We start from the raw sequence: 16,470 nt of genomic DNA, 5'->3' as shown, positions 1-16,470 counted from the left end.
TGAGCTGTTTCTAGCTGTATCTAGCTAGTTATAATGCTGGCTGAAAGCCTCCAACACTCCATGACTTTTGAACGACTCTCCACCATGAAGGAAAGGCACCCCGTCTCTTCTACCGTCACACATTGTTAGTGAGCACAGTACCAGACTAAATGGAACTGGGTGCTTAATGGAGTCTAAGTGTGTTTTTATTACCTCTTCTCCCAAGACCGCCTCTGCATGCATCCCTCTTGACATTTCCTCAGAAACGGTTTACTGCATTGTGGTTTCATATTATTTATTTTTACAACCCTCAATATTTCTTCTGTTTTCCCACCCTTCAGACTATTAACACACCTCCATGCTGCCTCTGTACCTCACACAAAGTAAGTAGTTTCAACCTTCACAAATAAGTTTCTCAGAACATACAGTCCCTTCTAAGGGAGAGGCCTACAACATACAAACAGCAGGAATAATAAAGACTGAGCCACCCACCCATGCAGCCTAGTCAAATGGGGAGATTCTAGTTCTAACCTTAGGTTAAACCAACAACAAGAACATGTGTTTAAATTGACATTCAGTGGGAAAAATGTGAAAGGGAGGAAACATGGGAAAGGAGCTGACTGGGGTCCGAGGTCCTGGATTCATCTCCCCTCTTTGACACTACTATGTGACTTTGGGCCTCCATGTCCTTTAACTGTGAAATGAAGGGACTGGACAGTCTCTGGGGTCTGTTCCAGTTCTAAGTCTCTGATTCAAGAAAAGAGTAAATCCTTAATTATGATTTTATTTTTCTAATACCCTAACATTGTAAGGGCAATAGTATTTATTGACCACCTACTTAGCACAGTGCCTGGTACACAGTAGGCTTTGAATTGACTGATGAAGGGTGATTAAAATCATCCCCTTCTTCCAAAAGCATTCCAAATGAACCTAGCAGAGTGACCCATACAGTTGCTATCAATGGTGATTCTTTAGTTTCTTTTATTTCTTAGATTATAAACTTTTTCAAATCTGGGATCATGAGCTTAACTCTCTTTGTAGCTCCATGGGGGCTCATACCCTACTAAGCACTGGCAGGTCAATCAATAAACTGAACATTTATTAAATACCTACTATGTGCCAAGAAGGTAGTTAAGAAATGCTGCTGATTCTTTCTAAATTAAATTCTCAGGAATGGAAAGTGGGGGAAGTAGAAAATTCAAAATTTTTCTCCACAAAAATTTTGGTTATTCCAAATATACCTTGGCCTTAGGAATGATTATGAATGTGACAGAGAGGAATAAATTCTTTCAGGTTCCCAGTGGTTTTCTTTTTAATTGATTTTGTTATTATTCTTTAAGATTTTGCAATTTTAGGCTTGTTCTATCACAAAGAGTGCTAACTAGAAAATAGAGGAGATGATTGAGGTGCTCTGCAGGACATTTAGGACAGCAGCAGTTTAATTCTAAATGGTGATTTGCCAATATACAAAATATTTTTCACAAAGCACCCCTGTAACAAAGCCTTATACCATTTTTGTTTTGTTCAATTGCTTCAGTTATGTTTGACTCTTTGTAATCCTATTTGGGTTTTGTTTTTTATTTTGGGCAAAGACACTGGAATGGTTTGCCATTTCCTTCTCCAGATCATTTACAGATAAGGAAACTGATACAAACAGGGTTAAGTGACTTGTCCAGAGTCACACAACTAGTGTCTGCAGCCAGGTGTTAAGGTCAGGAAGATGAGTCTTCTTGACCCCAGACTCAACACTCTATACCACCTAGTTACCCATCTTTCCCATATTTGATCATAAATCTCCCATAGAGAGCTTTTTAGGATGCTAGATAATACGTTGCCACCTGTGACTCCCACCATGAGTCTTCCTCTTAGTCATTTTCTGGGACCCCACCCTGAAGAAGTCCACCGCTCCTGACCCCCATAGATCTGGATTCAGCTCCTTGTCAAGCACCACACCTGATGGGGTGCTTGGGTGCCTGTGCTTGAACTCCAGCTCCAAAATCACATCCAGTTCCCAAATTGCATTTCTTCCTAGCCTCAAACACTGTCTCAGGCAGTTTCTCTCCAGCTCAAGGGCAGGATGTCCTAGCAAAATACTTCTCTCTCTTTCTGGTACGGTAGCCAGCTGTACCTACAGAATTGAGTAGTTTGAACCAGCTGTATACTGGGTCATAAAGATATTTACTATTCACTGATCTATCATATGTATCCTAGACTTAGTCATTTGTATACTCCCTTAAGTTTATCTTGTCTAAGAAGACACTGATGGGGGCAGCCTAGGTATTTTTCAGTCAGCCCTGATTGTTAGTTGACTTAGTGACATTTCAGGCCTAAAACCATACTTCCCTTGGGCTATTTCCCAGTGAACTCTGAGTAAAATACCTGCACAGTAGATATTAAAAGTATATGTTCCTTTAAGAACTGACCATTCCTTGACCACTCCCTAATCCCACCCTGACTCACCTACTTAGCATATTCGGCACATGTTTTACTACAGTTTATCCCATATACACTTTAACTGTACCCTCTAAGATTGTAGGTTCCCTAAGAATTCTTGTCTGCTGCATAGTATAACAATACATTTTTGCCACCCTGACTTAAAGAATGCTTAAATCTGTGAATTCACTCCAGGTGACGTTGCCCAGGGAACTCTGGTTTCAAGATGCCTGTATACCTGGGGGTTTCTCCCTCAATGTTTCTGGCCCCTCATCAAGCCCAGGGGAATCAGAGTCTGGGAACTGTTTCTGATAAATATTTGACTACAACTGACTACTTCATGATACCTAAGTCACTTTATCTATCTGTTTGTTGTTCATATTAAATATTTCCCTTTGTTTCTGTTACTTTTGATGGTTGATCATTCTCCCTTTTAATGAATACTCTTTCTTCTTTTGCTTCAGAGACTTCACTTTTCTTGGTTCTCTTCTTCCCTTTCTAATCAGGTCTTTTGTGTGCTTTGGTGGCCCCAGAAGAAGCCAGACCCTCCTGCCTGTCTTATTGTCTCTTTAAACTCACCATGTCCAAATTGAGCTGCCAATCTGTCTTTCTCAATCTCTTCTTTCTTTTAACTTCATGATTTTCTCTGTGGCAGAAACACTATCTATCCAGTGTCTTGCATTCTCAACCGCGGGGGTATCTTTGACTCTTCCTACTCAGTCCCTTCTTAGGAGTTACAATCAGTTAACCACACTTCCCAAGTTGAGCTCGACACAATTTCTCACATCTATGTCTTCCCCTCTTTTTATTCCCACTTTTGTTGTTCAGTCGTTTTTCAGTCATGTCTGACTCTCTGTGATCCCATTTGGCATTTTCTTGGCAGAGATACACATATTATCTCAGTTTATCTTCACAACAAAAAGTATTATCCCCATTTTACAGATAAGCAAACTGAGTCAGAGAGGTTCAGTGACTCTCTGTTGACTATTATGTCACTCTTCTTGTAAAATTTCTTCAATGGCTCCGTTTTATCTGTTGAGTTCAGATTCCTTTGCCTGACATTTTAGGTTCTCCCACAATCTGAATTATTTCTCTGTTTTGTATTGGTTAATCTTCTGCAGGATATGGTAACAATGTCTTTGTGCTTCCTACCTCTTGTTTCCTATTCTCCTTTTCGCTCCCCTCCTTTCTACTCTTCTCACCCCTTCTCTTCTTTCTCTTTCCTCCCCTCACCTCCTTGGTTCATTTGTTTCTTTACTGTTAACAACCTTTAGACAGGTTGGGTCGGAGCTGCTATGACCATATGTGTGTCTTCTCATCTTTTTCTTTCCCTTTATTTAGTAGTGATTTTGAACTTTGCTTTAAACAGTTGATGGTCTAACTATACACAGATAAGCTGATTTTAAAATGAATGTCACATCAGTATTGAGTCATTTCTCTTCTGTTATGATGTAGTAAATTTCATTTCTTTCTGTGCTCTGTTGTGTGGTCATGTTCTGTGACTTCTGACTTCCTTCTTAAAGAAAGCATCAATGATACATAGACATGATGCTTCATGGATAACAAATGCAAATCCTGCATAAGTTTAGAAAAATCAACTGTACAAATATGTTTCCAGATAACAGTTGTAAAAAAAAAAAAGACCACTTTTTTTAGAGGACTGAACATTATGTGAGTCAGTAGTGTGAAGGCAATCACAAAAGCTAATGCAAATTTGGGCTCCTTTAACACTAGAAATGCTGCATCCAGAATGATGGCCATACTAGCCCTGCTACTACAGATGCAGTATTTCCTTTAGTTTTGGGCACCTCTTTAGGAAGGATACTGACATCTTTCTTGAGCACTTGCAAAGGAAACTAACCCAAATGGTGAGGGAACTTAACAATAGTTGAAGCAACATGTGAATTTTTAACCTGGATAAGATAGCCAGCTTTAATTCTAGTATTTGAGAGGGTACCATGTGGAAGAGAAATTAGCTTGATCCACCATCTGCTTTCTCTACTCCTACTCAAGGGCTGCTGAACAGAGCTAAAGGAAATTCCACAATTGTGCTAGCAGGGCACACTACAAATTTAGGAGATTAAATCTCAACTGGGCCTTCACTCCATAAAGGCGGCTAGGTGGTGCAGTGGGCAGAGTGTTGGACTTGGAGTCAGGAAGATCCAAATTTGAATCCTGCCTTAGATATTTACTATCTGGGTGATTGAAGACAATTCACTTACCTCTCTTAGCCTCACTTTCTTGATATGTAAGATGGGGATAGTAATAGCAGCTATCTATCTCACAGGCTTGTTGTACAGATCAAACAACATATAATATACATGAAATGCTTTGAAAATAAAATATATTAATACATTGTTAATATAATTAAATATTACATAAATAATATTAAATTATATAAATGTTAGCCATTATTATTCTTTTATTTCTCCCTAGCTGATTTCCTATCTCACTCCCCACAGGAGCTATTCCAAACCTTCTCTTCCTTTCTGTTTATGTACCTTCCCTTCTCCCCACCTTATAAAGCTGAGTACCTTGTCTGTCTCTTACTTTTCTGATAAAAGGGATGCCTTTGCCATGGGCTCCCTCTTCTCCCTTTCTTTTCATCTCAAAACCCCATTGATGAAACCCTTCGCTTTCTTCTCCTTTCCCTTATTCCCTGACAAAGAGATGGCCCCTTTTCTTGCCAATGCCAACCTTCTACATGTATACTTGATGCCATCCATTTCCCTGTTCTCTAACAGTTTCTTCCACCAAGTTCCTCATAATCTGGCCCTTCCTACCTTTCCAGTCTTCTCACACATCTTACTCTCCTCTAGGTACTCAGTGACACGGCCTCCTTGCTGCTTCTCAAACTTCTCCAGTCTTTGAGGATTTTCACTGGTTGTCTCCTCTACCTGGGACTCTCTCCTTCCTCATCTCCATATCCTGGTTTGCCTCACTTCCGTCTGGTCCCAATTAAAAATCTCACCTTCTACAAGAAGACCTTCATTCCCCCTAAAGCTAGTTCCTTCCCTCTAAGATTATCTCCACCTTGTCCTGTATATAAACCTTGTATATATTTATATATTGTTTCACCACACTAGATTGTAAGCTTCTTGAGAGCAGGCAGAGATGGCTATTTTTTTCCTTCCTTCCCTCTTTTTCCTTCCTCTTTCCATCCTTACTTTCCTCTTCCACTTCCTTCTTTTCCTCCATCCTCCCATTCTTTCCTCCTTCCTTCCTTCTCCTAGCACTTTGGCACAATGCCTGGCACATAGATAAATAGGCACTTAATAAATGCTTGGTGAATTGAGATTGAACCCTAAATCATCCCCTCCTTTTTCTCAAATCCTCTCCCTATTTACTGGTTCCTAGCTTACTGGAATATATATATATATATATATTCCAGTATATATATATATTCATATGTAAAAGCTGTCTATACTTGCTGCTCACTACTCAATACTTTGTAATCTGGTTTTTGATCTCATCAATTGGCTAAAATTGTTCCTCCCATCAGGCACTCCATCTCCTGATGGCTTTTGCACTAACCATCCCTCATACCTGGAATGCATTCCCTCCTCATTTTGATCTCATAGCATCCCTTTCTTCCTATAAAATGAAGCTTAAGCTGTATAACTACATGCATTTCCCAATATACAACTGCTAGACCCTCCTTGCCTAACATCCTTGTATTCAAGTATCTTGCATTTATTTTGTCTTTATTCTATTTATATTAATTTTATATGTATGCATATATACTTAGACATGTATATGTTGCTGTCCAATATCTTCTTGAGAATAGGGATAACTTCACTCTTTGTATTTGCATCTCTAGGATGTGGCATATTGCTTAGGCCCAAGTTCTTTTTGATCAACATTCAGCAAGTATTTTATTAAGTCCTTGCTACATGCCAGGAACATATTGAGGCAGCTTAGATGACTTCAATAGATAGAGTACAAGGCCTGGAGTCAGGAAGACCTGAGTTCAAATATGACCTTGGATGCTTATTAGCTGTGTGAGCCTGAGCAAGTCACTTAACCTCTGTTTGCTTTAATCCACTAGAGAAGGAATGACAAATTACTCCAGTATCTTGGCCAAGAAAACCCCATACAGAATCATGAACAGTCAGACATGATGGAACGACTGAGCAGAAGTATGTTGGATATTGTGCTAAGCACTGGGGATACAAGTACAAAGAATAAAATAATTTCTACTTGCAAGGAGTTTACATTGATTGATTGATTGATTAGTTCCAAAGTATAGAATGACATCTTAGGACAGTTATCCCTTCCACATAGCAACTTTTTCCATCATGGTTTTGATATATCTCAAGGTGGTATAAGAAATTAAATGGGGGGGGGAGGGGGCGGCTAGATGGCGCAGTGAGTAAAGCGCCGGCCCTGGAGTCAGGAGGGCCCGAGTTCGGTTCAGGCCCCAGACACTTAAGACACACACACAAAAACTAGCCGTGTAACCTTGGGCAAGTTACTTAACCCCAACTGCCCTCCAAAAGGCAAAAAAAAAAATGGGAATCCAGGAGAAGTTTTGCAGAAGCTGCAGACAACATATGAAGGCTAGCAGATGACACAGAAAAAGCCCAGAAACTCAGAAATGCATAAAATATATGTATAATATTATATAATATCAACATGTTTCATCTTTTTATACCATACATATACCTAAATTTTACAATAAGGTACTGTAAACACCTCATAAAAGAATAAGAAAAAGTTCAGATCTCTTCTCTGGTACAAAGGTAGACCAAAAAATTTCCAGATCATAGGGGTGCTGCACCCCTCACCTCCATGAAGTGGAAAGGATAACTGTATAGTCATAGTATAGAAATCATAGATGAAAGTTGCAAAGATGGAGGTTTTAGTCTAATATAAAGAAAAACTTCCTAACAAGTAGTAATGTCCAAAAAAGAGAATGAACACCTCAGCTTCTCATGACATAGTGAATTCTCCAAATAGACTGGAGGTGTTTAAGAGGAAGCCAGATGACCATTTATTGGGGATATGGTAGATGTTATTCTTATTTGTATACAGATTGGAATAGATGACTTCTGAGGTCCTTCTCAATTCTGTGAATCTGTGATTTTTTTTCTACTGCAGATGTGTCCCCATTCTCTTTTCTTTTGAGTTTTGTGTTCTAAGTTAGACTAAATTCTGGAAGGGACCATATCTCCTACCTCTTTTCTTTAATCTCTCTCTCCTCTTCCAACCCATAGTACCTTGTTGTTTAGTGAACTGGGTTGCATTGTGAACTGGGGATGATAGGAACCAAGAGTATACTGGATTCTTTCCTCTTGGTATCATAGCATTTATGGCTGGAAAGACCCTTAGGGATCATCCAGCCCAATACCCTTGCTTCACAGATGAAGTGGGAGCAGAAACCAACCCGATAGGGCTCTTTGTTTATGTTATTTACCCTGAAAAGCAATGAGATAATGGGTATACATGTTCCCTGTGCTAAGAAGTTTTTACAAAATCTGTCCCTACAGGCCCTCCCTTTTGTCACAATTTTCATCCTTTCCCCTTCTTTTTCTTATGCTGTTGGTCAGTGCTCTTGAGGATTTACTGCCTCCTAAAGTAATTGCAGGTCTGTGTATGCACACATATCTATGCATATATAACTAAAAGAAATAAAGCTTTTGCTTTCAGGCTATCTCATTTGCACCTGCAGCAAAACATTTACAACCCAGCTATAAAGTACATGAGAATACAGTGAAAGCATCAATATAACAATGAAAAAAATGGGTGAGATATATCATGCTATAATACAATCTGTTTTCATTTGTTGTAGAAAAATTAATTTTATAAGACAATTCATTTAACATAGTGATATTTTTCAGTTTAGCCTTTGATGCTTGAAACTTTTACTCTCTTCTCCCTTCCCACTTCCCTGTTGAAAATAGAAAAATGGGGGGACCAAATTTTATTTCCTGGTTAACTGTCAGCATGATCTCATGAAAGATGTTGTAAATAACTCTATGGATTCAAGACTAGGGCAGGACACAATACACACCTGTGCCAAATGTATATTCTCTGAGTTTTTCTCCCATTCATCCAAATGTACATGTTTAACAGACCTCAATAAAACAGAAGATAATAAGATATGTTACCTTCTAAAGCAAGGCACCTGGGTGGACTATATGACCAGATAAGGTTATATAAGCACTCGAGATACTCTGACCCCTCTAGTTTGAATCCTGGGAAGCAGTGGTAGGCGATCACTGCCCCCACGGGGAAGTTGGACTGGTACTCAGACATGTTGACGTAACCATTAGCAGAAGCCAGAGGTCTCAGGCAACCTGCAAATTAAAATAAAAGAAGTAGGAGTCTTTTATTAGGAAGAGTTTTCTTCAGTTTGTCTTTGTACATCTCAGACAGTTCTAGGGTTTAAAAATTAGAAAATAAAACACCAGATATCATTGTAACATTCTTACAAAAAAGACCAAATACCCAACAAATTGGTCTCATTGTCCAGGTCTCTTCATCTTTTCTTTTTAATGAGAAAATTTGTCTTTGCCTTTGCAAATGGTATCTAATTTCTACAAAGTCAGATGAGTAAATAAGCAAAAGTAGGTAAGGAAGGAATGATCTTATGTCTCTGGGATTGCAAATTCCAATTTTCTAAGCCCAGAAGAGGAAGAGACAACCAAAGTTTTGATTTGGGTAATTGGTGGCAAAAGAAGAATGTTACCTAAAGTCAGTTCAAGTATAGCACTCTCATGTTTCATTTAACAGATGAGTTCCTGAAAAGTTAATAGTAAAGTGAATTGTTGTAAATTGAATCATATTTTCATTGATGTAGGATAGTCCAGGGTAGTTAGATGGCACAGTAGATAGAGTACCAAGCCTGGAGTCAGGAAGACGAGGTCAAACCTGGCCTAAGACACTTACTAGATGTATGACCCTGGGCAAGTCATCTAAACCCTGTTTGCCTCAGTTTCCTCATCTGTAAAATGAGCTGGAGAAAGAAATGGCAAAACACTCTAGTATCTTTGCCAAGAAAACTCCAAATGGGGTCGCAAAGAATCAGATATGACTGGAATAATTCAACAACAGCAATGGTCCACTTTCTAAAATGAATGTTATGACAAATTCTTCTATAAAGCAAAGAACCTTTTTTTAATGCATCAGTTTAGGAATCAGATTCAGATCTTTCACTGTTACCCTCTATAATGTTTTCCCCCAAGGCTATGCCTGTACACTTATAGGGGATCACACTAAATTTCAGAAAATTCTGATTTGTGTGGTAATTAGTCTATGTTATCCACAGCCATGCCTTTGCTAGAGGAAAGAGCTTGCTGTTGGGATGGAACCCCTAAAGAGAAACAACTTCATAAGAGATAAATAATATGTAATTAATCTACAGTAAAGGTTGCTGCCAGTCACTGAGTGTGGTAGTCTAAAGGCCAGAGCAATGGGATTATGAATGCTTTGGGTGGACATCAGAGAAATTGTTATGAGAAATAGCAATGCCTGGGAGACATGGCTCTGGCTTCATTTTGGAGAGATTCTCTAGTCTAGACTCTCAAAGATTTGTGATAGGTCCACTGAGACATGACCAGGGCACATTTTGATTCAACCATCTGTGTGTTTCTTGTCTGACTATCGGGTATAGAAAATGGAGAACCATCTGTTCTGCACAGTCCCTAGCTCAGCATTAGATTTCAATAAACATTAACTAGTCCCCAAATAAAGTCCAATTGTGGCAAAAGGTCAGCTGTAAAAATCATCCCTCAATATTTTATCTGCATATCCCTGGAAATGTTGCCTATATGTAATTTAAAGGTAAGGTGTATATGTGTTTAATTCAATTCAACAAGCATTTATTAAGCAAGATGCTGCAAGATGCTAGAGCTACGAAGACAAAATGAAACATCCCCAGCCCTTAGAGACTGGTAGGGAGATATAACATGCATACAGATTTTTAAGACAGCATTTATTAAATGCCTACTCTGTGCCAGGCACTGTGCTAAGCACTTTACAAATCTTCCCAATAACCATGTGAGGTGGGTGTTATTATGATTCCCAATTTACCAATAAAGAAACCAAAAACAGAGGTTAAGTGACTTGCCCAGGGTCATGCAGCTAGTATCTGAGGCTGCATTGAACTGAGTTCTTGACTATAGGCCCAGAGCTCTATCCATTATGCAACTTAGCTGCTAAAGTACAGAGAAAATAATCTGGGTGACAAGGAAAGGCACTATCCCAGGGACAATCAGGAAAGATGACAGATGACTGCAATGAAATTCTGGATAAGGTGGTTTGGAATGCCACATATATGGTGGATGGAGAGCTGGTTTTGGAGAAAAAAAACTCAAATCTATGTTCAGATCCCATCTCTGACACTCTTAGAGACAATCGGACTTAGAAAGTTAGGCAGTTCTCTAAGATTATGTTTCAGAATAGTTGAGATCTGCATTGGTAAATGGAGTTTCCTCCTTTGAAGTTCCTGATCCCATGAAAGAATGGGTCCACACCAAATGCAGATACAGAGATATATACAAATATATACACATACATACATACATATATATATATATATATATGTACATGTAGATACATATATATAGGTAACCTAGCTGTTGTTGAAGAGGCAAAATTTTGCCTGAACACTCTTCTTCTTCTTTTTATTTCTCCTCCTCCTCTGCCTCCTTCTCATCCTCCCTCTTCTCCTTCCCCTACTGCTCCCCCTCTTCCTTCTCCTCCTCCTCCTCTTCCTCCAATGTTTCACTTTTCCAACAGAAAAAAAGGTGAGGGCCCAATTCTTCAAAAGATCACAGCTTTCTTTTTCCTCAAGATGGACCAGGGGCATAATCTTTATGTTGGTTTCCTGTTTTTACCAAGCCCCTTCCTTTTTGCTCTGGAGACTAGAGTCTTGCCTAATGATTCCTTGCTTTTAGCAATCACACCTGTTTACAAGGATCTTGTTTTTGCCTGGGGTGGTGGTGGGGGGGGGAGAATGGCCCTTGCTCTATGTGGTTTGCTTATGCCTCTTGAGAGAATGATCTATGTCAGAAAGTTATTAACAAAATCATAACTATACAATCACCTAATGTATATAGCTTGCTGAAGCCCCAGTTGGGAAAATTCCCAACATCTGATGAAGAATTAGATCTGGGACCGATTTAAATTCTGTGTATTTTCAGACAGCCCCTGTCATCCTTCATTCCCCTTTGCCTGAGATGGAATAAAGATACAAACTTGTGCTCACTCAGGACATTTTCATGCCTGCAATGCTCCTCCTCCTCATCTCTGCTTCCTCAATTCCCTGGCTTCCTTCAAGCACCAGCTAAAATTCTACCTTCTATAGGAAGTCTTTCCCAATCCCTCTTAATTTTACTTTTTTTTTTTTGGAGGGCACTTGGTGTTAAGTGATTTGCTCAAAGTCACTTAAGTGTGTTAAGTGTCTGAGGTCACATTTGAACTCAGGTCCTCCTGACTCCAGGGCCGGAGCTTTATTCACTGCGCCACCTAGCCACCCCAATCCCTCTTAATTTTAGTGCCTTCCCTCTGTTGATTACCTCCATTTTATCTTGGTTATAGCTTGTAGATACTCACTTAGCCTTTTTTGTCTCAGTTTCCTCATCTGTAAGGAGAAGGAAATGACAAACCACTCCAGTAACTTTGCAAAAAAACAAAACAAAACAAAACCAAAAAACACAACAACCATCCAACCCAAATGGGGTCATGGAGAGTTGATCACGACTAAAATGACTCAACACAAAGAAAAAAGTTGTTTACATGTTGTCTCCCCAATTAGACTGTGAGCTCCTTGAAAGCAGCAACTGTCTTTAACCTTTCTTTGTGCTCCCAGTAATTAGCACTGGTCCTGGCTTATAGTAGATGCTTTATTGACTGTTTGCTTGATTGACAATACACAGCAGTCATCACTGATCATGACCTTGACGTAAAGTGATTTTAAAGAAAACAGTTAAATCACACATTATTCACAAATTTAAAGACCAGAAAAATGCATAGCAATAAAATGACCTTTGTTTGAAAGTGGAAATAAATCAGAGAGGGGAGGGAAATTTGGAGCAAATCATGGGTTTTGGGAGTTTCTCAGGGAGAAACAGTTTAGCTGTGTTCCTCTGAAGGGTTCCTTCAACAGGAAGGACAAGGAGGAAAAGCTGCAGCGTCATCAACAGTCACTATCAGTCCACCTTCAAATCACCCACCATCACCTTGCTGCTGGGGCTGCCACTCTTTCTGTTGATTGCATTTCCACCTTTCCCTCCACCAGTCATTTATGAACAATCATCTACTAAGAGTTCACTTTATGAACAATCATCTACTAAGAGTTCACTATCTGCCAATCACTGTGCTAAGTAAGTGCTGGAGGTATAAAGAAAGACAAAAATAGCCCTTGTCCTCAAGGAGCTAATATTCAAATAGAAGAGACAGTGGGAGAATAACTATGAAAATATAAGGTGCATGCAGAGTAGATGGAAGGTAATCTCAGAGGGGAAGGTACTAGCGGATGGGAAAAGCAGGTAGGACTTCCTACAGAATGCAGGATTTGATCTGAATCTTGAAGAAAGGCAGGGAAATTGAGAGCCAGAGGTGAGAAGGGATGTTATCTTGGGAACCAGCCAAGACAAAGGCAGAGATGGGAGATGGAGTGTTTGTTGTGTGAAAAAACATCACACAGACTAGTGCAGCCGGGTCTCAGAGTCCCTCATGGAGGACAGTAAAATGTAAGGAGCCTGGAAAAGTAGAAATGGATCAGGTTATGATGGGCTTTAAATGACAAACAGAAGATTTTATATTTAATCCTAGAGGTAATAGGGAGCCACTTGGTGGTCCTTTAGCAGGGAAGTGATACCATCAGACTTATATTTTAGAAAAGTTATTTTGACAGCTGAATGGAGGATGGATTAGAGTGGGGAGAAACTTGAGACAGGGAAACTAATCAGAATATTATTGCAGGGAAGAATATACATATACATAGCTGAGTACAGGAATGTATTTCACTCAATAGTAAAATAGGGAGGAAATAGGGAGGAAAAGGGAGAAGAGATTGGGGGAATTAGAGGGAAAGTGGATTAAGACAGGAATTAATCCAAAGCAAAACAAAGTCTAACTAAGGATATGCAAAAAATATTTGTGTGATATATGAAATGATGAAGGGGATTGTTTAGGAGAAACCTGGAAAGGCTTATATGAACTGATGCAGAGCAGAGTGAAGTGAAAAGAACCAGGAGAACAATTTGTACATATGGTAAAAACAAACATACTTGAAAGAATTAGGAACTCTGATCAGTGTAATGACCAACAACAATTCCAGAAAACCAATGATGGTTTCATTAGTCTACCTACCTCCTGGTAGAGAGGGGAAGGACTCAGAGTGCAGAATTATATACACAGATATAGATATATGTATGTATGTATATATATATATATGTGTGTGTGTGTATGTATATGTATACCCACATATATGTATGTATTTGAATATGAACAACGTGGAAAATTGTTTTGCTTTACTATACATATTTATAACGGGTTTTTTTTTATTCTTTAATTTTTCAGGAAGCAGGAGGGGCCTAAGGTGGGAGGAAAAGAATGCAGATTTTTGATGAATGAAAAAAAATATGTTTTTTTTCCAAAAAGGCTATTTTAGTAGTCCAAGGAAGAGGTGATAAGGGCTTTAATTAGGGTGGTAGCTGTGTGGGTAGACAGAAGTGGACATATAAGAGATATTGTAAAGGCAGAAGTAACAAGATTTGGCAATGGATGGAATTGAAGATCATATGAAGTGGCTCAAAGTTAGGAGTCAAAGATGACTGAGTTTGTGAATATCTGTGACTGAGAGGGTGGTTGGTGACCTCAAGAGTAATAAGAATGTTGGGATTGGGGGAAAAGATAATTAGTTGTTTTAGGCATGCTGAATTTTAAAACCATCTGGAACATTCAGCTTGAGATGTCTAAAAGACAGATGATATTACAGGATTGTGGCTTAGGACAAAAATTAGGCCTAGTTATACATTTCTGGGAATCATCTGAATAGAGAAGACACCTGAACCCATGGGAGCTGCTGAGATCCCCAAATGAGATTTCATAGAAGGATAAGAGAAAGTTCAGAATAGAACCTGGGGGATTCCTCATGGTTAGTGAGTGTGACATGGATGAAAGACCAGCAAAGGAGACAGAAGGAGTAGACAGATAAGAGGAGAAGAACCAGGAGAGGACAATGGCATAAAAACCCAGCAAGGGGATAATGTAGGGAGGATAAGGTGATCAGTTCTGTTGAATCTTGCAGGAGAAGTCAAGAAGGATGAAGACTGGGGAAATTTGACAATTCAGAGATCACTGGTAACTTTGCAGAGAGCAATATGAGTTGAAAGATTAGTTTGGAAGCCAGATTACAGAGGGTTTAGAAGAGAGGAAAAAAGAGAGGAAGAAGACATATTAAGAGTAGACAACTTTTTTAAGGGGTTTTTTCCCAAAAAACCCATTGAGATATACAACTACAGCTATTGGAAATGTTTGGATCAAATGAGGCGCCCTCTCTCTCTCTCTCTCTCTCTCTCTCTCTCTCTCTCTCTCGCTTTGTGGAGGGGGCAAGGTAGGGCAATTGGGGTTAAGTGACTTGCCCAAGGTCACATGGCTAGTTTTTGTGTTAAGTGTTTGAAGCCGGATTTGAACTCAAGTCTTCCTGGCTCCAGGGCCAGCACTCTATTCACTGCGCTACCTAGCCGCCCCAAATGAGGCTCTTTTTAAAGGAAAAACAGACATGTGTGCATGCAGAAAGAAAGGTGCCAGCAGACAGGAAAAGACTGAAGATAAGAGAAAGCAAGGGTATTATTGGAGGTAACAATCTTCTGAAGAAGACAAGGGAGGATGAAATGATGGGTACGTGTAAAGAGGTTGGCCTTGGCAAGAATAGTCATCTCTTCATCCAAGAACAGTGTGGAGGAGATAATGGGTGAAATGTGAGAAGATGACTGAGTGATATGAGTTGAGGAAGAGGAAGAGAAAAGGGGGGAGATCTGGGTAGGTAGACCCAGTTTTTCAGTATATCAGCTGAAAGGGTGGGGGGAAGAGATGCCATGGAGAACTTAAGGAAAGACAAGAAGTTTTCATGCAGTTGTTGTGGAGAGTAGGATAGAATTAATCAGGAAGGAGTAGAATGATGAAGTGAACACCCAGTTAAGGTTGGAGAACATAAAATTTGTCATGGACTCCACAAAGTTTTGTCATTTCCTTGAGCTCTATTCAGTAACATGTGATAGTGTAACCAATTCAGGGTTAGGGTTAGGCAAGATGTTATTGGTGACAGGACAAGGGGACAAAGGGGCAAGGGATTTATGAACAGAGGACAGTGTGGAGTTGAGATAGCTTGCCAAAAGGTTTAGATATGGAAGAGAGCAGAATGTAGCCAGTGCAGGGGTGATGGACTGGGAAAGAACTGAAGGGTAGAGGGATGCGAGATTACTGTGAGGACAAAGTACAGGATTGGGGTTGTAAGGGAAAGGGAAAGATGAAATGATAAAAGATTTGGTCAGACAAAAAGAAATCAGAGTTTATAAATATGGAACTGGAATATTTATAAGTGATGCAAACATCCTGCGTTCATACTATCTCTTGATATAGCTGAGATGAAATGGAAGAGTCGAGGAATTTCCAATTAGTGGGAATTGATTTGATTGGGGAACTAAAAATTTAGGATATATGAGGGAGCATCTAAATGTATATTGAAGTCCCTAGAATGATGGTAGTGCAACTAGGTGGAGCAGTGGCTAGAGTACTGGGCCTAGAATCAGGAAGACCCATCTTCATGAGTTCAAATCTGGCCTCAGACACTAGCTGTGTGACCCTGGGCAAGTCACTTAACTGTTTGCCTCAGTTTCCTCTTCTGTAAAATGAGCTAGAGAAGGAAATGGCAAAGTACTCCTGTATCTCTGACAAGAAAACCCCAAATGGGGACACAAAGAGTTGGACACAACTGAAAATGACTGAACAACAACAACAACGATGATGATGATGATGATGATGATGATGATGATGATGATGATGATGATGACAACGACAGTATGAGGACAAGAGTGTGGGAGGAGG

General features: G+C 39.5%; 1 protein-coding gene across 2 annotated transcripts in view; it reads right to left on the bottom strand.

Moving 5' to 3' along the window:
• Window positions 1-16,470, bottom strand: part of SUSD4 (sushi domain containing 4) — a 230,965-nt gene that overhangs the window by 60,708 nt on the left and 153,787 nt on the right. For both annotated transcript variants that reach the window (XM_069062605.1, XM_069062606.1), the window contains exon 4: window positions 8,523-8,711. In XM_069062605.1, coding sequence (XP_068918706.1) covers window positions 8,523-8,711 — 189 coding nt within the window. The remainder of the gene's footprint in view (window positions 1-8,522; window positions 8,712-16,470) is intronic.

This window comes from Petaurus breviceps, unplaced genomic scaffold (assembly GCF_028583685.1).
Source record: "Petaurus breviceps papuanus isolate PSGF00001 unplaced genomic scaffold, PetGlider_PUasm1.0 90466, whole genome shotgun sequence".
NCBI classification, from domain to species: domain Eukaryota; kingdom Metazoa; phylum Chordata; class Mammalia; order Diprotodontia; family Petauridae; genus Petaurus; species Petaurus breviceps.
This window is presented reverse-complemented; position numbering and strand designations above follow the sequence as displayed.